A 24,615-nucleotide genomic window follows, 5' to 3' on the forward strand; every position below is an offset into this window, starting at 1 on the left:
ACGAATAGACATCTACATGAGGTGGTACATGATCTGGTCTGTGCGATTGATTAAGCCACTGTCCAACAACTTCCCTTAGTCATAATGATATGTGGACGCCGCTAAGGCATTTGATAGGGTGAGCTGGCCCTTCCTATATGAAGTCCTAAGACTTAATGGGGTAGGTAATCGGTTCCTACACGTAATTCAAAACATATATAGATCCCCAAAGGCAAGGATACTGGCTAATGGCACGCTTACACCTGTGATGAAGATAGGTAGAAACACCCGGCAAGGCTGCCCCCTATTCTCATTACTTTTTAACTTATACATTGAACCTCTAGCCAGGAGAATTAGGCAGGAACAGCAAATCTTACCATTCCAATATCTAGAATGGACCAAGAAAGAGGCCCTCTATGCAGATGACTTAATGATATACACATAAGACCTGGTAGGTGCCTACACCATCATTATGGACATTTTAATAAACTTTGGGAAAGTGTTGGGAAACTTAGTCAATGAAGGGAAAACTGAGATCATGGCATGGAACACTCTGTTAGACACAACCCTGAAAAATCAAGAGAAGAAGAGACTAGGTATTTAGGCGTACAAGTGATGAAAGATATAGATATCATGACCGAGACCAACTGGTAAAAAATCACGAAAGAAACCAGAAAGCTCCTCCCACCTCCCCTATTTGATCACTGGTAGAACTAACCTTATTGAAATGACGCTTCTCCCTAAATTTACCTTTCTGTTTAATGCGTTACCCCTCTATTTTGAGGCTAAGTAGATGAGGAACGTATAGAGTGAGCTTATTAGTTTATCTGGGCCAATAAGGCCGTCAGAATATCCTGAAAGAAGCTGCAAAAAAAAAAAAAAAAAAAATCGATGGTGGAGTGACAGATTTCCAAATATACTGTTGGGCTTTCCACTTAAAACACTTCAAAATTCCATTAACAGATAACTTCCTAACGGGGACGTCCTGCTTTGGAGCCTTAACCGAAGACCTGGCAGAGCAAAGAGCTCACTTCTTATTCAAATTTGGTCACCCCAAATATTTCAAAAAGGTGCGACTTAGGGTTTTGATCGTGGCATGCAAGTTGTGAATACAGCTTAGGAGACCCCTTGGAATCTCCTACTACTATCATTTGGCCCCAGTTTTGAAGTCCCCGGGAACGCTGTTCTGCCTAGTGGATTGTGGGAGGGCGGGTCGGATAATCAGACGAGGAGGCTGTATATAGTGAGATGCTCTGCGTGTTTTATTAGAAATGACAGGTAGAGGGCCATGTGCAGCAAGTATAGGGTTTTCAACTGTTCTCTTGTCTTCTTCTGTTCTTTCCGGCCCTTCTATGGATGGTTCCCCTCTTTGGACAGTTCCTAGTTCGTCGTAGGATTCGTCGTCTCCCGGTTGTTCCTCTGGACCCCCAGTCGTCCCATGGAGGCTCATAGGAGAGAGGAAAATAATGGCCGTCAGATACTTGTACTGTTTGTACCCAGGGTGTACCACCACCGTCACCGCAACACCGTGTGTGAAATCGTGACTTCCTATCTCCTGGGGAGGGAGGTTGAAGTAGGAGTGAACGGGCGTGCACTAGGAAGTGAAATCAGGGTGGGAAGTGAAATCAGGGTTGGAGGTGAAATCAGTGTTGGAGGGTGGACAGGAATACGGACGTGCTTAGCAGTGCCTGTTACCACGTTTCAGGCGTTCCGTTCTTCCTCTACCCGGCCCGTAGCTCAATCCCCAGCCGACCAGTAGGGGTAAATATCAGGCAGAGGTAGAATCTAACTATAGACAATATTTACTAACGACCCACACTCCCTCCCTTCTCACATACGTCCCACCCTCCTCCCGCTCGTCGTTCACCCTTGCTCAGGGTTACTCACAGGCTCCGCCGCAACTCTCCTGAGTTGCGGCCGCTCTCCAGCCTCCTCCGGTGGGGACCACCACTCCTCGCACCACTTCTCGTCTTCTTCGGGATCCCTGTCGACTTCAGTCTTCGTCCCGGCTCGGTCTCCGTTCTCGCGTCCTTCCTCTGCTATGCTTCCGCCTTTCGCTGCCTCTACTCCGTCGTCCGCTTCCTCTTCGACTCTGTAGCTCCCGGCTCTTTTCACTACCTGGTCCGTAGTGCTTCCGGGGTTAGCCCCTCCTCGTTCCCCTCCCTCCACGTCGAGGATTCGTTCCTGCGGAGGTAGATGACAAGGGGGGGTGGTTATCCCTTTCGTTGCTTGGATGACGGACTTTTGGCGTCTGGTGCGGACTCCCCCGGCTTCCGGAAACCTGGGCAAACGGTGGACCCCCGAAGGTACATGGCATGGGGAACCCTGTCCCTTCTCACATGGATTCATTGGCAGAACCACTTATTGAGGCTGGAATAGAAAAATGGGGGCAGCTGCAGGGGAAGAGAATGCAATTTCATGGGACCTCCTTACTCCAGAAACAAACAATACGCTGTCATGGTTTAGCCTCTTCGCTGCGGCGCAAATTCCGCCGCAGCGCTGCCGCAGTGCTGCACATTCCATTCCTGGGCGTGGTCATGACGTCTCCGGGCCGTCGTCCGCACACGCCCATCGTGACTCCTGACGGCTGGGAGACGTCATGAGCATGGAAGAGGTTAGGTATTTGCAAATAATAAGTTAGGCTCGTGAACACACAGATGCAGGCCGCTCCATAAACTGGGTAAAAAGAAATCTGCAACACCAATGCGCAAAAGAAAGAGATCGCAACCTGGTACTGGATGCTGATCCATGCAAAAGATGTCCCTAACACCCTTCCAGAAGAAAGATGGAAGGAAGTTCTACCGGCAGTTGATATACCATCTCTATGGCAAGTATCTATGGCTACTCTTTGGTCTTTTGTCAGATATGCCCCATTAAGAAAGAACCATCTGTTTACTTCCCATAGGGTGTATTTGTTCCCCTTGAAACTGTCTAAAATAGGAGAGGAAATTAACCCCTTCGCTGCTAGGCCTTTCCCCCCTTGTGCTAAGCCTTTTTTTGGCTATTATTTTTTTTTAATTGGGAAAAAAGGGCTACAGTTGAAAGCGTCTGTTTTTTTCCCTGCAAATGGTATCAACAAAGGGGTTGTGGGGCTGAAATCCCCATTTCCCAGCTTTCAGGGACAAGTACACTTTTGTCAGAAAACCAACATTTTTTACACAGTTTTGGCATTTTTCTGGGACATAGCATATTTTTGCTATATTTTGTGCTTTCAGCCTCCTTCCAGTTAATGGTAGAAATGGGTATGAAAGCAATAAAGGATCCTGGAAAGCTATACATTTTAGAAAAGTAGACAACATTTTTAATTGAGCAAGGGGTCATTTGTGTAGATCCTTCAAGGTTTCTTTATAGAAACTTACAGTTGAATACAGTCGGCTGGAACCTCACTCCCCGCACAGAGGTAGCAGTGAGTGGCCAAGATGGGGAGGACAGTCAGGACCCAACCAAAGCGATCGTTTGAACAAAAGTGGTCAAAGTCACGTGACTCCTGCACGGAAGATGAGGCCAGCATGCACAGTCAAACCACTGAGGAGACACCCGCGGATATCCATGGCATGCTGGTTGCGATGGAAAAGAGTTTGCAGAGTGGTATCTCCTCGCTTGGCACCAAGATGGATGCCCTATCCTATCGGCTGGACCGCATGGCAGAGACACTCAACAACACGCTGAGCATCTCAACATGTCTGAGCGCAAGATAACAGAGGTGGAAGAAGCACAAAACACCTTAAACACCAAACATAAACAACTTGGCAAAGTTTTGCGGGTCCTACAAGACAAAACGGAGGACTTAAGAGCGCGTTCCCGGCGCTGTAACCTCAGAATTAAAGGCCTGCCAGAGAATACCCCTACTGGCAATATGGAACAATTTATAGAGAAGCTGCTTGTGACACTGCTTGGTAACGAAATATTCTCTGCCATGTTTGTGGTGGAAAGGGCACATCGATCCCTAGGTCCACGCCCTCCTCTGGGAGCTGCTCCTAGGCCAGTCATTACAAAACTGCTCAACTACCGGGACAGGGATATCGTGTTGAGGATGGCGAGGGAGAAGCAGCCCTTTCGATATGAAGGTTCAACGATTTCCTTGTTCCCGGACTTTACAATCCAAGTAGAGGAGGCGCGCCGTCAGTTTGCTCCGATGACGAAACAGCTCCAGGACCTCAGTATTGTTTATGCGATGTTATACCCAGCCAAGCTTCGAGTCAACAAGCAGGGTCGTTCACACTTTTTTACTGACCCCAGAGCCCTGCAGAAGGTGCTGAAAGACTGGTCCAAAGAGCGAAGCCGAAGCCCTGAGCGGCAACTGCTTGATGAAGCGGCGGGAGGACTTCTGGAGGAGCAGGACTGAACGATGGGTGTCACCTACAGACAATAAGTATTATCTTGGGGCTTGGCTTGATGTATGAATCTTGGCGATTTGGGCCCTGGAAATTGGTGGTTCTGGATAGGACATAACGCTGGGTAGTTAGCGCAGTGAGATGTCTGCCCTAGATCTAGTCCTGGCCATAACATGTTACCTTAACGGTGACCCCCTGGAGGGTTGCTCGAGGGGTCAAACATTGAGCTTGGATCCCAGACTGTCATCCACATTGGGAGGACTCCTATAGGGTATCATTGCCTAGTCCAGACATATCCTGTTCCTCATATAATTGCTATGCGACCAGTATTACACGGTTCTGGTCCTCTTTCACTGGTGGGCTCGGGGATTCACCCAGTTACGTAGTTGCATATTATAGTTTAGACGGTGTATGGAGTATGGTTCTACCTAGGCCAGACAGTACTCATTGTCAGGCGAGCATCATCCGTCCACGAGTGAATCACACTTGGGAGGGTCTTTTGTTTTCTTAGGGGGGAGGAGGGGTAACACACTATCGGGGTATTGGAATTGTGTTCGATACGGGAGGTGGGATGGGCTTTGACCGATCTGGACAGCTTTGCATACGTTTTAGTTTGGGGCATGTTGGGGGTACTTTTCGTCAGGCCAAAGTTGGGGGAGATCTGATGTGGGTGGGGGGGAGGAAGGTTATTGAGACTCTGAGGTAATCAAACATGGATGTTCACACTTGATATATTACAGCTCTATAGTGCACATGATCACAACATGGCAACACTGACTGATTCTATGACGCACACAACTGAAGGCAATAGGGATACGAAGGTGGACACTATTAGAACACTTACATGGAATGTTAGGCGACTAAACGATCATAGAACAGTTTGTAAAGTTCTTTCATATCTGACGAGACACACGATAGATATCGCACTACTGCAGGAGACCCACCTCCCTCCCAACTCACCTAAGTTACGTAGCAGAGGGTTGCATGGCAACATACACGACGCTGGCTTCACCACGCATGCACGAGCGTCCTTACTTGGGTCAACCCGAAATCCTCCCTCACTCTTAACCCCATGATCACAGATTCAGCCGGCAGATATGTGATCTCGAGGTGCTGTGGGAAAGGCATGGATATACTCATAGTTAATGTATACGGAACTAATTTTGACAACCCGGAATTCTTTAATACACTGTCAGACAAACTAGGTAATCTTAGGCGGGGAACAACTTTGGGGGGGCGATTTGGTTCTGGACCCTAAACTTGATAGATCGGGCGGACCAGAGAGACACACGACAGCAGCGGCCAGGGTGTTGGAGTCCATGATGGTCAGGTTTGATCTGAGACGTTTGGCGCATGAAATATCCTCACCGAGGTGGCTTTACACATTACTCAGCTCACCACACTCTACATACTCAAATTGATTATTGATTTTCTGCCAGGACTCTGGGTGACAGGGTTCACACGTGTCAGGTGCTGCCCCTTACACTGTCGGACCATTCGCCAATTCTACTGGCTATAGATACCCCTCACAGGCATATCCCCCCTTTCGTGTGGCAGTTTCCACCATATTCCCTGTTAGATACAGTGTTCGAAGAGGAATTGGCAGAGGCAATAGATATGTTTTTTGATAAGAATGTGGGCTCTCTATCAAGTAGTCTGGGAGACCTTTAAGGTCTACATCAGAGGGGTCACAATATCAAAACACGCGTGTGTCCTACGCTCTAGACGAAAACGTCTGTCCGACTTAGAAGGGGAAATTAAGATCTTAGAACGACGACAATTGACAGATATGGATGACTCTGTGAAGAGGGAACTCTTGAACCTGCTAGAGTCATACCACACGACAGCTGACGATGAAATTAAACACCTGGGTAAATACGCTACTGCTCGGGTGTACGGTGAAAGTGAAAGACCGGGGTCAGTTCTGGCCCAATTGATTAAGAAACAAAGGGACATAGTACTAGTGGCTGAAGTCATGTCCGCAGAAGGTGAGATTTTAACTGAGGTTGTCGAAGTGGCAGACAGATTCTGCCAATACTACACAGAACTATATTCAACTCGAAGTGCTTCATCAGATGACAAGATTACAGATTATTTAACCCACATACAACTTCCGTGGCTCACTAACACACACAGGGAGTTCCTCATGAGACCAATTGAACATGACGAAATCCTACCAAAAAAAAAAAAATCCCTGGCATCTAGTGGGCAGCATGTATGGTGAGTAAGGGCCTCAGGGGCAAATGTGGCCTTAATAGTAGTATGTATTCGCGAAATCTACCGCTCAAGAGCTGCAGAGTATCAAGTATCCTGGATGATGTATTTATCTATGAGGTCCTGGGATATGTACTTTAAAACGGCATGGGCTCGTGTATCGGCATAATAACCGTCCGGTTATGGCTGCGTTCCAGTTTTAAAGATTGACTGAATAAAATAAGTCATTTTGGAACAGATCTCTGCTTGTTTGATTGACTCCACAACAAGTGCACCTTCCATCTTTCTTGAAAATATACAATTATAGCTTAATATCTGTTGTCGATTCCTGACTGGATAAATATTTGGAAAGTCCAAACACCAGGTAAGCATGATTGGCTGTGTTAATTGTACAACAGGTACCAAACAATATAAAAATCCTGCTGCATCTTATAAAGTATGTTACTGTGAAACTCAGTGTGTATATGTTTTATTTATAATTGGGCTTCTAGGCTGTTCTTAATTTGAGACGGTTGTTTAGGGTGCTCAGCACCGCCACTTAACTGTAGGCACCGGCACTTAATTGCCGTCATTGTCCCTTATGACAGCTGCCACATGGTGGTGGGGTTTGTAGAAGTTAGAGGCAAGCAGAACAGAAATTGTTTATTAATTCAGTAGACATTAAAAACAGCAAATACCCGACGTCTTAACTATTTTTATGGCTTTGGGGCCTGGAATATGCTGCATTGTCACACTTGTAGCGTGCTGGCTAGTAGTAGTTGTGTAGGTACTATCACTGGCAATGAGGGCAGTAGCAATGGGTGGTGATAGCTGCAACGGCCTCCTGACTAAAGCCCTGGCACCGCTTCTAGGGTGATATCAGACCGTGACATATTGGATATATTTGTTACGTTCTACTGGGACCTATACAGATCAGAGCCTCCTGACTCCCCATAGCAGGATAGAAATTTGCAAGATTTTTGGTTCACGGACTTCCCAGCAGAACTTAGAGACAAGCTTGATGAGCTCATATCTGAGGATGAGGCTAGAAATGTCATTATGCCCCTTCCGGGGCCTAACTGACCAATCTCTGGGTCCTCTCATTGCCAATTTTAAGCCTCTTCCCTCACAGGATATCGACTTTTCAGCACGGGAACTTGCGAACACTATCGCAAAGGCAGTGGACATTCTGGCCCCCCTCAAATCAGTATATAGCGCCAGGAAACGTCCCTCGGCACCTTGGTACTCTGACTCCCTTAGAACTCAGAGGCAGGCATGTAGGAGGCAAGAAAGGTTCTGGAGAACCCAGCCCAATGCTGAAGGCCGGACCAAACACAGAAATCTCCTTAAGAACTATAAAGCGGCGGTGCTGGTTGAAAAGCAATCTTATTTCTCCAACCTTACTTCCTCTCTTACCTCCTCTGGAGACCTGTTCAAAATTGTGGACACCTTATCCCTTATCCATCACCCAGACCCCATAGTTCCTTCACAAGAACTTTGTGATCAGATTTCCTCCTTCTTCCACACCAAAATTTTAAATATTCACACAGCCCTCCAGGCAGATAATCTTACACAGCCTTTCTTCTCTGATTTGGGGAATACGACTCTCCCTATTGAAACCTACTCCAGTTTTCCTCCCCTTACGGCCTTGGACCTAGAGAGACTTTTGGACTCCCTTAGATCAGGGTCGCCTCTTGACCCCTGCCCGCTTAAAGTCTTAAAAAATTGTAGGGCTACTTTAATCCCCCCCATGCTGGCAGTTATGAACAGGGCTATATCCAGTGGGATTTTCCCAGCCTCCTGGAAAACAGCCATCGTGAAGCCCCTTCTAAAAAAGGCCACTTTGGACCCTGGGACTTTAAAGAACTTTCGTCCCATCTCCCTTCTTCCTGCCCCGGCCAAGATGTTGGAGGCTCATCTGAATTTCCATCTCAGCACCTTTCTTGATTAAACCCGCCTGCTTGATCCATCTCAGCATGGTTTCAGAAAGGAGCATAGCACTGAGTCAGCCCTTACAGTGGTGGTTAACAACATCCGCGCTAAGGTCGACAGGGGTCAGACTACGCTTCTGATCCTGCTCGACCTCACAGCCGCATTTGACACCCTGTCCCCTACCATCTTGGCCTCCAGTCTCAGTGAGATGGGGGTGGAGGGTTTGGCTCTCAGTCTCCTCACCTCCTTCCTTAACAACAGGGAGCAAAGGGTTAAACTGGGTGACTTCCTCTCCACCGCCAAGCCTTTGCAGTGTGGGGTCCCTCAGGGCTCCTCTTTGAGCCCTACTCTCTTCAACGTTTATGTGGCCCCACTTGCCAGGCTTGTCAGATCATTTGGATTGGAAGTACTCTCATACGCCGATGACACCCAAATCATGGTCTCCCTGTCACAATCTGTCGGGTCTACGGCCCTAAACTTTAGGAACTGTATGGAGGCCGTGGCAGGCTGGATGACGTCAAGCTTCCTAAAGTTGAATGGGGAAAAGACTGAGATCCTGGTGTTCGGGAGTAACAAGGAGGTTTGGTCAGCCGATTGGTGGCCATCGACTCTGGGAGTTTGCCCCCAGCCATCCCTCGTTGCCCGCAATCTGGGAGTCCTATTCGACACCTCACTTGCCTTTGACAAGCAGGTGAATAGGACCGTTTCCACCTGCTGTGGGGTTTTTAGGGTGTTGAGAAAGCTAACCCATTACCTCACGCCTGACGCCCGGAAACAAGTCTCGGTTGCCCTTCTATCTTTGCGCTTGGACTATTGTAATGCCCTCTATGTCGGGATGAGCAATAAACTGGTCCATCGGCTGCAAGTGGTTCAGAACGCGGCAGCAAGGTTTGTTGCTAATGCCCCTAGACGCTCCTCTGGAACCGTGATCAGCAAACATCTTCACTGGCTACCGGTGCACGCCAGGATAAAATTCAAAACCCTGATCTTCATCCATCGGGCTCTTCATGATGCAGGGGCCGAGGGCATTAGGTCTCTGGTGTCCTATTACACCCCAGGCAGGGCGCTGCGATCCACCAGTCTGAAGTTGCTAACCGTCCCCCGCATTGCGAAAGCAAGGTGGGGAGGCAGGGCCTTCTTCGCCCTTGCCCCCAGACTCTGGAATGTGCTTCCCCCTGATCTTAGGAATCAGGAATATCTTACTCTGTTTCGTCGAGCACTTAAAACTTTGCTCTTCTCTGAAGCTTATCCCCAATGTTCTTTTTTCTCTCGATTTGACTGATTGTTCCATCAGTTGCGCCTTGACGCCCTTGGGCAAAGTATCGCATTACAAATTTCCTATCAATCAATCAATCAATCCCAATAAGAAAACCCGGGGACTCTTGATGAAGTTGTTTAACTTCTTTCTGGAAGTGAGTACCATTACACAGTCCATGATGGAGTCCATCCTAGTCCTCACACCCAAGCCCAACAAGCTGAGTGACATGCGGATTTTATCGACTAATATCTCTTTAAAATAGCAAAGTCAAAAGCTTTACTAAAAACTTGACAACCCACATTTTAAACCTGTGGCCCCAGATAATTTCCAGAGGGAGGTCATTCAAAACTGTAACACTGGAGACAATACTAGATTGGCAACAAACGCTACTGAAAAGGCCTTACTTAAGTTCAAATGCTAATTCTTTCGCTCAGTTCAGAGCAGGCCTTTGACAATTAGGAATTCCTTGGAAAGACTCCCATCAAAGCCGGCCTGGCCTCAAACTGTAAAATTTTAATTTGGAAAACGTTGTCAGCCCATCTACTAGGCTGAAGGTCAGGGGCTTCGTATCTGATTTGTGACATGTGGCAAGATGTTGCGGTTTGACATAGGTTCTTTAGTTCTTGACATTTATCAAACAACAAGATTAACCTCTTCAGCGCTGCGCGGATTCCCGCGCGGTGCTGAAAGTTCCGAGCGCGGGCGGGGCCATGACGGAACGGTTCCGTCATAAGCACAGCCCAACCGACGTGCATGACGGAACCGTTCCGTCATCGGCGTCGAAGAGGTTAAACAATAAGTAGCGGACGGCTCTAGAGCCGATAAACGCTTCTTGGGCACGGCGGTGGCCAAGCGAGATATTGCAGCAGCTTGGACAAACCCCCTACCATACGTAAGTGGCAGCGGAGAGTGCACTGGTGCGCGGCCCAGGAGGAAGCCCTCTTCGAGGCCCGGGAATGTCCTGAAAATTTTGAAAAGGTTTGGGGCAAGTGGCTCAATCTATTGTTTTGAGTTCTGTGCTTATTTTTCTCCCATTTCATTATATTGCTTTTGCACAAGGTGGTTTGTTTGAGGGCCTTACATTCAGGCCGGGTCTCCTGTTGTCTCCGGTTGTCTGCCGGCGATTGACTTGATATAATGTGCACTTTCATGCTGTCTCTGTACGTTTTGTTATCTCAAATGCGAATAAATTTGATTATAAAAAAATAAAAATAAATAAGTAGCTGCTGAGTCACAAGGTTACTGGCAATTGCTGGTGTGCCTGTTTTTTTGAGTATGAACAGTATGACAGTCTGGTTCTTTATGGGTATGTGGCATTATAGAAGAGATGGGTAGCCTTTGATGACATGGGATTGAATTTGGAGCAAACACAAGCAATTTCTCCAAATGGGAAGGAGTGTGAGGTTAAAGGCTGTGGAACTGGGGGGGGATTGAGAAATTCAGCCGCTCTCAAAGCAGGCATGTACATGGCACATTGATCCCTTATTGGAGCAGCTGAGCTAAGTGTTAGATCTGGCACCCTTGGTGTGGTCTTCCTCCACACTTTTCCCTTCACCCCTCCTGATTTCTGGATTTCGTTTTTGTGGGCCTTAGGATTCTGTGCACTTTATCACTGTTAACAAATGTTAAAGTGCTTGTGCGCTCTCCCCAAAACATGGTAAAATTAGCTTACGCTAAGCACACTTAATTTATTCATAAGTATTTAGTATATATACGTACTCGGGCTGTAAATTAAATGCTACTAGTGGGCTTGCACCACTTATTGTGCTATCCACAAAAGTAGCACTTTAAAAACATGCATCAGCCCTGCCAATTACAGCTTAGAGTCCAGCTTTAAACTGCCAATTCAACCCCGCAAAATAAACCTTTTGCCAGGCCCAAATCTTCCTTTTGAATACATATACCGCTATGGTATGGCCTAAAAAGCCCATAGGGTAGGGTGCATTGTATTTAAAAAGTAGGTGATGTGTTTTAGGTTTTATATGTCCTGGTACTGGAAAAACTCCTACATTATTTTTTCTTTAATGTACAGCCTACCTTTCACATAGGATAACATTGGGTTACCTTATTACATTTATTAAGTGCTAAACTTTGATTGGGAACAGGTAAAAGTGTCATGTTTGGACTCAAAAGAATTGTAATTGTAATAACTTCCTCTTTAACTGTAAAGTCAGATGTTAAGTTACAATTCTGAAAATGTGACTTGTGGAAAGTAGCCATTTTGCTATCCTACCGATTTCGGGGCCTGCTATCAGTGTCCTGGGTCAGGTCACATGACTGTGAATAGCTTAGCTGTTGGGCTTTGTATTTCCTACCCAGGCATTGAGACAAAAGAAGGCTAGGTTTTGCCAGGATGGCTGTGGGCAGAGCTATTCTCTGCCCCATTTACACTTCAAAGGGGTGCCCCCCACTGTTGGGTAGGCACCAGGTTGGCTAGTATAGCATTTGGAGAGGAGGTTGTACCAGTTAATGTGGGGGGTAGTCCAGGGGTTACCCTAGTGTCCCTGGGTGACAAGCATATGGTACCAAAAGCCCACATGCCTACCAAAACTTCCAAGTATAGGCAGTGGGTCACCATTAATGGCTCTTTACCAAATCTTAGACTTTCTCCGCACAACTCCTTCTATCACAGCGCCAAGACGCCTCGGCATAAGTGCGCTTAATAAATATCTCAGTCAGTCAGTCATTAATGGGCAGCGGGCAGAGGCTCTGAGAGACACAGGAGTCAGCGAGACTACTGTCAGTTGTCATCTGGAGGCTTCAGAGCAGGTTAATTCCTTAATATATTCCACAAGCTTGTGGTAGCAGAATAACGTGAGAGTCACTGTCCTGTGGCTTCAGTTCCCTTTGAGTGGGGGTGGGATCTCAGGTTCCTTGAGGGTACCTGTGAGTCCTGCCATGCCTGTGGATTATTTGCTTGGCAATGACTTGGAGCACACCATCTGGAAGGAGGTGGGGCTCTAGTCTCTCCTGGAGATGTTAGGCATACCTGAGTGGGTTTGCCTGACCACAAGGTCCATGGCAGCCCAAGAGGGTAGTCAAGGAGGTTTGGAGCCTGGAAAAATGGCTCAGGTAGCCTTCAAAAAGAGGAAGGGTGAAGGGCTGGGAAACCTGCCCCAGAAACTCCCACAGTTCGGGAGTAGGCTGAGCCTGAGGGTGATGCCCTGGAATCTACAGGGAGGCACATTGCTTCCCTGGGACACCTGCCTGAGATGGCTGGTTGGCAAGCTGAAGGTGGGGGATACAGGTAGGAATTCTGCAAAGCTCAAAGGGAGTGTCCTACTCTTGAAGGCCTGAGGCGGCAAGACAAGGCCCATGCAGCTGGTGACACCTCTGGAGATCACCTGATATATTGGTAGAATGAACTTCTATATAGTGAGACTAAGGTTCCTGAGCCGGGGCAGCCCATGTATTGTGGGTCCCCTAGTGCTGCAGTGCCTTCCTACTGGGTCTGGCTCATAATATACTCCTGGCAGGATAAGGGCTTTGAATGGCTTGTCACACACTTTTACTGGCCTCGGATGAGAGTAACATCATCCAATGCCGTCCAATTGCAAACTTCTTGCAGCACTACCTTAAAGGCCTCCTATCAATGAGGATGAGGCAGCGTTATCGTTATCTTGAAAGCACAGGTTGATAGCCTCCTTTATTTCTTCATTACAAGCCGCATCTTTGAACCATGATGGTTGGAGTTTCCAGGTAGGGATTGGAGTAGGTACCCCAGTGGAACCCATCCTCAAGTGGGTTATGATCTGACAATGTCTTAATAAGGTATGTTGTGTGAGAGACCGAAGACTAGTGGGCATAGCACACTATCCGATCCAAATGAACATGTAGTCCATGTGGGAACTGGGGAAACTGTGATTTTCACTACTTTGAGGCTTCATTTAGCATGAGTGTAGGACTCACTAGCGGAGTGTTTCACATACTTTCATCTGGGTTGAAGTTGTGTTTCTATTTTCCAAGATGTGGAAATTGATAGGAGATGTTATCTGCAGATGACATCAAAGGTGTAAATTGCATTTTTGGTGAACTTTCTATAGGAGTGACGTTTCCCATTCCACCTCTCACAGATATTTTGCTCCTCAATACAGACAAAACAGTTGATTGGAATTACGTCATATTTACTATGCATGTAGAACTTTACTCAAGGAAGGGCTTTTGCTTGGTTTTGTGTAAATTTGTTCAGCTGTTTTCTTGAAATCAGTGTCCCGTTAAGAGAATGAAGGGGAAAAATCTTAGGGATATAGGAGCTGTTAATTTGCAGAGTGCTGCACACCCACAAAATTCAAATTATACTCAAATATAACAGGACGACGTAGATTTCTTTCCTGTCATAAACTTCGGATCAAGGTTTCTGATTCACTAGCTGCAACATCGGGAGAAATGTTGCAGTGCCATAACAGGATGCTGGTACCGAAAAAAAGGTCATATGAAGAGGCAGGGTGACTAGGACAGTCGCCCAAGTCACATTTGGGGAGGCCTCAGAGAGACCCTCTGCATAAATATAACAGCACTTGGTTAGGTAGGGTGCATGTTTTGCAGAGTGGCCCCTCGAGAAATGCAAACCGCAAACCTGTCCCAAACTGCATACAGCTTAGATTGGTCACCCAGGAGCAAGGGTTGTGCTTCCCAATTGTGTTGAGCATTTGCCCAGGCACTGCAGTCTAAACCTGCTCTGTACGAACAAATGACATGTACAAGGAGAGCTCGGCGCTTGATATGGGTTGGGCACAGTGACTGGTGACAGTGCATACTGTGAAGCCAACTCCTGCACGGCTTTCGCTTTTGTTTTAGGTTCGTAGTCAAATATCAACAGGCCCAACATACGTGATTAAGTCATCAGTGATGTCATTAACATGACAAACATAATATCATATATAAGGTCATAGGCAGTGCATGTCGGGATGTGAGTTAGGGTTAGTTTATATGATAGCAGCTGGCAAATGTTAGAATTTCGGTGTGTGTTTGTGTGAAAATAACTTTTACACAATACCTTTGATGCAGTTTGACGAATATGCACAACATTCAGAAGAGTGTCAAGTTCAGGGGACTATAGAACAGACACGGGCAGAAGTCCCGGTGGCTCAGTGTGCCCCGCTGCCTAAGAACTTTTAGCTCTGAAGATTTACATAGACTTCCAATTTTAGGCTCTCCGGAAACAGTGGGTAGGCAAATGCAAAGAAACCAAACACCCTGACTCTGTAGTGGCTCAGCGTAATCAGAACCTTAGAGACAGAGTATATATGTCAATTAAACAGGAATTAGCGCATTACACATGAACATATGCATAAGACATTTATGTATTTTCACTACTCGCATTGTAGAGAATGGGAGCTTGGGGGGCAGCCGAGCACAGCGAGGTCTGCCCCCCGGGCAGATTGGGAGGGGGGAGGGGTTGAGTGGCCGAAGCGGCCATTTTGTAAGTTTTGGGCTACATTTGGGGATAGCCCAAATATAGCCCAATTTTCGTAAAAGTAGCCCAAGGGCTACATATGCTGGTTTCGCGCTTTCCCAGCCACCATTTTAGGTTTGGTGACCTGGTGGCTGGGAGCGCTAGTAACAGGGAATACATTTTCAGGTTTTGAGTAAGGTGCGTTATTGGGTCAGCGATCGGAATTGGCATGGCAGGCGGCGATTACCGGGTGTTGGAGGCGATTCGCCTGCTGAGTGAGGCGGGGAGGATGGATCTACTGATCCCAGAGGCGCCGTTAACGTTAGCGGCGCGCATCTGCGGGAGTGGCGGCCGCCGTCGCGGGATGTTCGCCCCCCGGGAGGACGGTGAGTGGCAGGGGCTGCGCGTAGGTGAGGAGCGGGTGTGGGCGCGAGTGGGGCATCGCTGGTGCGGGGGCGGGGTCGAGCGCCTCGGCGGGGGAGTGCGTCCGGTGCTCTCCCGCCGCGGGCTAAGTCATGTGAAGGCCGCTCCAAGGCAAGGGGAGCGGCCGTAGGGAGAGCGGCGGAGGGAGCGCGGGGACATTCTTGGCAGGGCCGCTCTTCTGGCAGGGGAGCGGCCCTGGAGGCGCCGGGTCGGTGGGAGGGGGTGGAGCGAGGGGGGGACGAAGGGAGCGAGGCGGCGGAGAGACTGCGTCTGTCGGCAGTATCCCGGGGCAGCGCACGGCGGAGGAGCGCTGCCTCGTTGATGGCACAGCAGGGGGAGGGTGCAGGGGGGAGGCGGGGCGGCGGAGAGGAGGCAGATAGCGGCGGTTTCCCAGGGCGGCGCAGGGCGGAGGAGCACGGCCCCGTCGCTGGCAAGGCTGGGGGAGAGTGCAGAAGGCAGTCGGTACAGGCCGGGGAGGAGGTTACGGCGGGGGGGGCACGCTGCTGGGCTGCAGACGGGGGCCACCGGCATGGGGATGGCCCTGGCCCCAGAGGGGGATTGCGTCAGTATGGCAGAGAGGCTTGCCCAGGGGTCGGGGGGGGCGAGTGGGGGAGCGAGTCGGGGACCTCCCGGCTCGGGGGGTTCGACCTGGAGGGTGAGGGCACGGGGTTGGCAGCCCACGTCGGTGGAAGGGTGGGGGATCAGGCGGACGTCGGGGTGGTAGGGTGTGCAGCAGGGGGGGGACTCCCCGGTGCTGTTCGAATCGGAGGGAAGCGAGCGGGACTGGGAAGGCCTGGACGTCTTTGAGTCCTGGGCGGAGGGGTTGGGGGGGCGTCCGGGGCAGGGGAAGAAGGCGACGGGCCAGGGGGGGCGGGGGGGAGTTTGGGGTGGGGCGGGGAGAGGTGGGGCGGCAGAGGGGTGGGGGTCGGGGGGTTGGGCGGGGGACGCAGGGGGGGTTGGGCCGAGCGGCCAGGGGTTGGGGGGGTTGGGGGCGTGGGAGGGGAGCGACGGGGAGGACGGGGACGGAGGGGGGGGGAGGTGGTGGATCTGAGCGCGGTGGGGAGGGCGTGGGTAGTGGGTACGTGGGGGGCCGGTAAGCGGGGATGGGACGGTAGTCAAAAAGGAGGTAGGCCCAGCACACCAGACCATTCCTTTTCTTTTCAGGCGGTGGACCGACAGCTGGAACGTCGCGGGGTGCCGGACTTGTTAGGGCTGGGAGCGGCTCGACGGCACCAAGGAGAAGGGAGGGTGGAGCCTTGGGCGGCGTATCCTGTACCGGCGGGGGATCCCGGCGCGGCTGGCATAAGTAGGCCCGGTACGGGCTCGCCAGCCCCAACACCCACGGGGTCGCAGCGCCCCGGGGGACAACGGCAGAGGAGCAACGCAGCGGAGGATGTTTGTTTATTGAGCAGGCAGTTGGCGCCACCAGCGGGGAGTGCTGGGGGTGTAGGGCAGGAGGAATTAGATTATGAGGAGGATAGCATGGAAGAAGGGGAATTGCGTGATGTGGACGACAGGGCGGGGGGGCCGGGTAATGCTGTGACGACTTTTTTGCAGGTGTCACGACGCCAGGCGAGGCCCACGGGTCGGACATCGAGGTGGGAGACCGACTCAGCCCCCAGGACAGGACGCCAGGAGCAGCGGCGAACAGAGACACTGGCGTCAGGTAATAAACATTTGCTTGGGCGCCCAGTGATGGTTTCCAGAGGAGTGGGGGGTCTGTTGGTGAGGGGGGGGGGTCGGGGGGAGGTTGAGCAGGGGAGCGTACGTAGTGGATGTGTCTGTGGGCACGAACGGCACAGGTAAGGGGGACGAAGGGAAGAGCGACAGGGGTGTGACGGACAAGAGGGAGACAGTCGACGCTAAGACAGGGGAGGGGGAGACGAAGTTGGAAAGTAAGGAGCTGAAGATCAAACGGTTGCCGTATATGGGGGTCACAAAGCCCTTGGGGGCGCATCTGAGGGTGACAACGAAAGAGAGGATCTGGAAAGGGGAATATGTGGAGATGCTCAAACTCCTGCACAGGGAGGTCAGGGCTAAGGAGGGCTCGAAGGAAGAGGAGTTTGAGTTGGCAAAGCGGCCTAAGGTGCTGTTGACGATAGAAAATTGGACGGCGGCTTTTCTCATTTACGCTAGTGTGTACTGGGAGAAATTTCCAGAGAGGTCGGTCGCCATGTTTAAATACATGGATGTTATTTGGAAAGCGCAAATTACAGGGGGTGGATATGCATGGGCACAGTATGACGAGGAGTTCAGGGCGCGCATGGCTTGGGATACAGAGGCGAAGTGGGGAGAGCTGGACACGGATCTGTGGCAGCACACGATGGGGCTCGCGGGGTCGGGGAAGACCATTTTTACGGCCAGCGGGCTACCGCTCGTGTATCAGCCCTTTCGAGGGGGAGCAGGCAGGGGTACGACAGGAGAGAAAGGTGCGTGCTGGGACTATAATAAAGGGATGTGCACGCAGGAATATTGCTGTTTTCGGCACGAATGCTCAGGCTGCGGAAAACGGCATGCGTTGGTCAAGTGTTGGGGGGCCCAGGGTCAGTCGCACGGTGGGCAGCAGTGGTAGTCAGGAGCCTTTAAGGCTGGGAGACAGCAGCAGTCACCACAGACGGGAGGGGGGAGGGTGGGGGCTAAGGGGCCTGGGCCAAAGGGCTCATACTCCGGTTAAGGTGGAGGCTTTGTTGGGGGCTCTGGGGGGGTATCCGGACAGGACAGCGGCAGAGCGGCTACGGTTGGCATTTCTGGACGGGTTCAGGCTGGGGTATGAGGATCCAAGGGTACGGAGATGGGCAGACAACTTGAGATCGGCACGGAAGCACCCACAGGTGGTACAAGCGAAACTGGATAAGGAGGTACAGGAGGGCCGCATGGCGGTACCCTTTCAGGATTGGCCCTTGCATAATTTGATTGTGTCACCCATTGGAGTGGTGCCCAAAAAAGAGCAGGGTCAGTTTCGCCTGATACAGCATCTGTCATGGCCGGAAGGTGGGTCGGTCAATGACTTTATTGAGGAAAGTGTGGCCGCTGTATCTTACTCCTCTGTTGACGTGGCTATGTCACTGGTGGTGACCACGGGGCGCAACAGCGCAGATGGCAAAGTGCGACATAAAGTCAGCCTTCCGGCTGCTGCCAGTTCACTCAGATGACTGGGATCTGTTAGGCATACAATTCGGCGGTCACTGGTACGTGGACAAAGCATTGCCGATGGGTTGCTCCATGTCTTGCGCACTTTTTGAATGTTTCAGCACGTTCCTACAATGGTTGTTTACGGAACGGACGGGTCACAAAGGCATGACGCACTACTTGGATGACTTCTTTTTTGTCGGCACCTAGGGCTCCGCGGACTGCCAGAAGGCGCTGGACAGTTTCCAAGAGATCACGAGGGACATGGGCGTGCCGCTGGCCCCGGAGAAAACCCAAGGGCCTAGCACGGCACTGGCTTTCCTAGGCATTGAACTGGATTCCGTTTTGATGGAGGCGCGCCTTCCGGCGGATAAGAAACAAAACATGTTAGAGCTGCTGGCAAGTGTGTTGGCACGACAAAAAGTGACGGTCAGGGACATCCAGGTGTTGCTGGGACATCTCAATTTTGCCTGTAGGGTGGTCAGAGTAGGGCGGACGTTCTGTAGGCGACTGGGGAGAGCCTTGGATGGGCAGAGGCCCCCGCACCACCATGTGCGGCTGTCAGCCGGGGTGAGGGAAGACTTGCGGATGTGGCAGTTTTTCCTGCAGCAGTTTAACGGGGTGCCTTTGATGAAGGATGTGGACATGGTGTGGGATGTGCAGATTTTCTCGGATGCTGCAGGGAGCAAGGGTTTTGGGTTGTACTGGCAGGGGAGGTGGTGCGCAGAACCCTGGCCCGCAGAATGGTTGGAGGGCGGCAGGAGCATTGCCTTCTTGGAATTCTTTCCCTTGGTGGTGGCTGTCACGTTGTGGGGAGCTTTGTTGGCCCACAAGAGGGTCACGTTCAGGATTGACAACATGGCTGTGGTGCAGGTGGTCAACAGGCAGTCGGCAAGGGACGAGCAGGTGCTCAAGTTGTTGAGGGTTTTTGTGCTGGGGTGTTTGAGACATGATATGGCGTTTCGCGCGGTGCATGTGCCAGGTGTGGACAATGACATTGCAGATGCTTCGTCTCGTTCGCAGTGGGGGAGATTCCGTGGGCTCGCCAAGGACGCGGACGTGAACCCAGACAGAATGCCGAACCAACTATGGGAAGTAGGCAACACCGGATGCTACAATTGGTTTTAGGCTCATTAGCATAGTCTACGCGGTTGGCATACCAGGCGGCGTGGGAGGAGTTTGTCCGTTCGGGGGCGAGGTGGCGGGCTTCCGGGGCGGCCAGATAGGAGGATGTTTTGCAGTTCATATTGGACCTGGTGGAAAGAGGCCTGACGAAGGTGACAATTGGGGGCAAGTTAGCGGGGATCGCGTTTGTCGGGAAGTTGTTGTGGGGCTACGCCCCCTCCGCAGGGGAACTGGGAGCACGGATTCTGGAAGGTTGGGCGTGGGAATGTGGGAGTACTGCTCGGGTGAGGAAACCATTGTCCTGGGAGCTCTTGGAGTGGGTGATGGGGGTTCTGCCCGGGGTGTGTTTGGATGACGGAGAGGCGATACTTTTTTCGACACTCATGTCCTGGATGTTTTTCGGGGCCTTTCGGGTGTCGGAATTGTTGGGGTCTAAGGGGGATCGGGGCCTGGGGCGAGGTCTCTTTCGGGGCGGAGGTGGTTAGTATTTGGCTCAGAAAGGCTAAAACGGACCAAAAGAGCCGGGGGAAATGGGGTGCTTTGAAGAAGGGGAGCTCGCCGCCGGTTTGTCCGTTTCGGTGGGGTTTGCGTTGACAGTCATGCTCGGGGCGGCTGGGGGACTTGGTCTTTTCACATCGGCAGGGGCGGGGCGTTAAGGCTTCAAAACTGCTGGCAGTGCTGCGTAAAGCACTGAGGAGATTGGGTGTAGAGGAGAAGGGTTTTGGCACACATTCCTTCCGAATTGGGGCAGCATCAGAGGCACATGCGAGGGGTTGGGAGAGTGGGGACATCATGAAGTTGGGTAGGTGGTCATCGAATTGCTATCAGCGGTATGTGCGCAGCGAGACTGGGGGTGGGATGCTGTAAAGAAAAAAAAAAGAAGAGTTTTTAGTTGGTGTTTTCCTGGTTTTCATTCTTGTTTTTCTTTTCAGGTTCGGTTATGGGACCCCTCGCCAGGGAGATGTCCATTTGGATTGTGGGGCATTCGTTTGTGAGACGGGCGCAGGTCCAGGCCCGGGAGAGTTACTTTGGGGACTGCCTGGGGTTCAATAAAGATTTATTCTCTGTGGCATGGAGGGGTAAGGGGGGCATGCGCTGGAAGGAATTGGTACCAGTGTTGAACGGGATTTTGAGGGGGGAACGGTGCCCGGATGTGTTGGTTTTACATTTGGGGGAGAATGACATGGTCAGGGAGACAGGCTTGGCGCTGATGCGGGCTATGAAGAAGGACCTGGTATTGATCAAGGAGAGATGGGCGGGGTGTTCCATTGTCTGGACAGAATTTGTTCCCCGGAGGAGTTGGAGGGGCGATGTAAACCCTGGGGCAGTGGATAAAGAGAGGAGGAAGTTGACCACGGAGATGGTGCGGTTTTGTCGGCAGGTGGGGGTAGGACGTTTGGCTCACAAGGACCTCCGTTATGATGCGCGGGAGCTCTTTCGGGATGATGGGTTACACTTGTCCCGGATGGGGATGGTCCTTTATCTGTTGGAGTTGCGGGAGGTCCTAGCGCGGTTGGTAGGGGTTTACAGGCGTTAAGTGTCTCAGGCGGTTCCGCGGGGTTTTGGGGGGGGGCAGAAAAAAGGGAGGAAGGGGTGTATCCGCCTACACTTCCCCCTTTTTTCTGGGTGGCGGGGTGGGTGACAGTTGGCCGGGATTGGCTAGAGTTTGTTGTTATAGGTTTGGTAGTTTGGGTCCAGGAACAGGGAAAGGGTAACCAGTTTGGATAAGTTTAGATTAGAGGTTGGATAGTTACAGTTGCACAGAAGGCAGGTAGGGGTTACGGTCAGGGGAGTTTGGGAGTTGGAAAGGCTACATGGTGTAGGATTGGGTTATATGCTGGTTATGGAATGTTATGTTGTATTTTGGGGGATGGGGGAACTGATGTGGGGATCGTAGGGGTGGGGGGAAAGAACAAGGGGTCAGGAAGTTATTGTATAGCGAGGTGTTAGTTTTGTAAGGCAGTGGCCAAGGAGTTAAAATTGTGATATGCACCTGTTTCATTAAAGCGGCCTTTTTCACACACAATAAGTGGTCTGGTGTCGGCTTGCCCCCCCCCCCCCCCTCCCCCCTTAATCTCCCAATGGGAGCTTGGGGGGCAGCCGAGCACAGCGAGGTCTGCCCCCCGGGCAGATTGGGAGGGGGGAGGGGGGGGGGGAGTGGCCGAAGCGGCCATTTTGTAAGTTTTGGGCTACATTTGGGGATATCCCAAATGTAGCCCAATTTTCGTAAAAGTAGCCCAAGGGCTATATATGCTGGTTTCGCGCTTTCCCAGCCACCATTTTAGGTTCGGTGACCTGGTGGCTGGGAGCGCTAGTAACAGGGAATACATTTTCCCCTCCCGCCCACCCTAAGTTTAGGGATGGAAGGGGTGTTAGGTCTTTTGGGTGGGATTCTAATGGGGAAATCTGGTGGGCAGCATTTGTTGGAACAGGTACATAGGGGCGCTTGATGTATTGTCGCTTGGAACAGGTGCAGGCGGGGTGGTTGACAGTTGGCCGGGATTGGCTAGAGTTTGTTGTTATAGGTTTGGTAGTTTGGGTCCAGGAACAGGAAAAGGGTAACCAGTTTGGATAAGTTTAGATTAGAGGTTGGATAGTTACAGTTGCCCAGAAGGCAGGTAGGGGTTACGGTCCGGGGAATTTGGGAGTTGGAAAGGCTACATGGTGTAGGATTGGGTTATATGTTGGTTATGGAATGTTATGTTGTATTTTGGGGGATGGGGGAACTGATGTGGGGATCCTAGGGGTGGGGGGAAAGAACAAGGGGTCAGGAAGTTATTGTATAGCGAGGTGTTAGTTTTGTAAGGCAGTGGCCAAGGAGTTAAAATTGTGATATGCACCTGTTTCAATAAAGCGGCCTTTTTCACACATAATAAGTGGTCTGGTGTCGGCTTGCCCCTCCCTCCCCTCTTAATCTCCCAATTGGCAAGTGGGTAAGAACTCAAATTACTGAGCGGCATGGTGGACTTCTAGATCAGCCAGAAAAGTTCAGGAAGAGGAAACTGCTCAGTGAGAATAAATGTAGGACTCGTAGAAGAGTTTACAAGAAAACTGAGCGAACACACATGCAAAAAACAGTCTACTTGGGGGCATAATCTTGTGTGAACTGTCGGTGTTCGAAGGGTACCACCAACAACTCAAAAATAACTTTTGTCTTTTCTCTCTTTTTATGATTATTGCCCTGGAAATGTTTGCCACTGACGCTCTCTACGGCTTAAGCCTCACTTGAATCCGAAGTAGATGGAAACCATTTTGGATTGGACTGGGCCACCAAGAAGAGGCATGACACGAGAGTTGCTCAAGACCGTGCGTTGTACCCAGTACATGGTAGTACATGGCAGAGAAGTCACTCACTGCTGGGCTGCCATTGCCACCATGAAACAAGGCGCTCAGTTCCTGCTCAGTTAGTCCTCACACAGATGCTTGGTCTGTCATCTATGTTTCCTTATTTCAACCTGCTATTGAACGCATGTCTTTGTGCAGTTTATTTCACCGTCGGCCAGGATCAAAGTAAATCACTACAAAACCCCCCACCCCCAAAAAACCTATAAACATTCTGCGAGTTCCTTTACTCAATTTACCCACAAAATGTCCCTAAGAGAATCAATGATTTGATTCTAACACTTAAAACTAAAATTCGCCGGTTATGGTGATAACACAAAAATAACGACCATGGTACAATGATTATGATCACACACAATGTTACAAATGACAATACACATTACGTAATTGATTGAGTGTGTATATGATATACAGGGTATGTTTAAATTCACTTAATTAATCACTAAAGAAACTAAGGATAGGAAACACGATACAGTAGTCAGATACAACATTATTAGCAAGCTTTCTTCAGTTCCAGTGCTGTTCCTTGAGGTCATGCATGCAATGTTCATAAAGTGGTGTCATGTGAATGAAGAATATACATTTACCTTCAGTTATGAGGGCAGCCAAGAAGCTAGCAATAGCGATGGACTTTGCTGCTGGAAGTATATGTATGGCTTGCTCTTTCATCATGGGGTACCTTGAAAGCATGGGCGTCGTCACGAATAAAACTGAAGAGGAAAAATCGTACAGTAATCTAAGAAAGCTGTAGTATTGCATCTTCAAAGGAATCATGTCGAAATTTGATTATTTTCCCTTGTCAGTTAATCAAAATGAAAATAGAAACATAACCTCTGGAGATTTTAAAATCCCTTGCTGAAAATATGGTTAGAATTAATAACCTTAACCCCTTCGCTGCTAGACCTCATGCCCCCCCCCCCACCTCCCCAGTGCTAAGCCTTTTTTTGGCTATTTGGGGTAGTTCATGCTTAGGCCCCCATACCTTTTTGTCCAAACAAAGTATCCACTCCACATTTGTGTGCTTTTCTTCCAACATTCTGGGGTTTCAATAGGTACCTTGTGTTTGTGGATCCCCCTGGAGGGGACTTAGAAATTAGCCAAAAAACAGCTAAATTTAGTTTTTGGGGAGAAAAAAAGTGCTGAAGGAGGAAGTGTCTGTTTTATCCCTGCAAATGGTATCAACAAAGGGTTTGCGGTGCTACAATCACCATCTTCCCCGCTTTCAGGAACAGGCAAACTTTTGCCAGAACACCAAAATCTTCCCACACAGTTTTGTCATTTTAGTGGGACATAACCTATTTTTTTCTATTGTTTGTGCTTTCAACCTCCTCCAAGTTAGTTGTAGAAATGGGTGGAAAAGCAATAATCGATCCCGGAAAGATATACATGTGAGAAAAGTAAACAACATTTTGAATTCAGCAAGAGGTCATTTGTGTTTATCCTGCAAGGTGTTCCTATAGAAAGTAACAGTTGAAATAAAAAATATTGAAATTGAAACAAACAGA

General features: G+C 50.0%; 1 protein-coding gene across 5 annotated transcripts in view; it reads right to left on the minus strand.

The window, feature by feature from the left end:
• The window catches only part of LOC146808892 (phospholipase A2 inhibitor gamma subunit B-like), a 460,033-nt gene that overhangs the window by 351,625 nt on the left and 83,793 nt on the right, over positions 1-24,615 (minus strand). For all 5 annotated transcript variants that reach the window (XM_085615706.1, XM_085615705.1, XM_085615707.1 and 2 more), the window contains exon 2: positions 23,698-23,820. In XM_085615706.1, the coding sequence (XP_085471832.1) occupies positions 23,698-23,800 (103 nt within the window). In that variant the 5' untranslated portion in view covers positions 23,801-23,820. The remainder of the gene's footprint in view (positions 1-23,697; positions 23,821-24,615) is intronic.

The sequence above is a fragment of the Triturus cristatus genome, chromosome 7 (assembly GCF_964204655.1).
Source record: "Triturus cristatus chromosome 7, aTriCri1.1, whole genome shotgun sequence".
Classification (NCBI taxonomy): domain Eukaryota; kingdom Metazoa; phylum Chordata; class Amphibia; order Caudata; family Salamandridae; genus Triturus; species Triturus cristatus.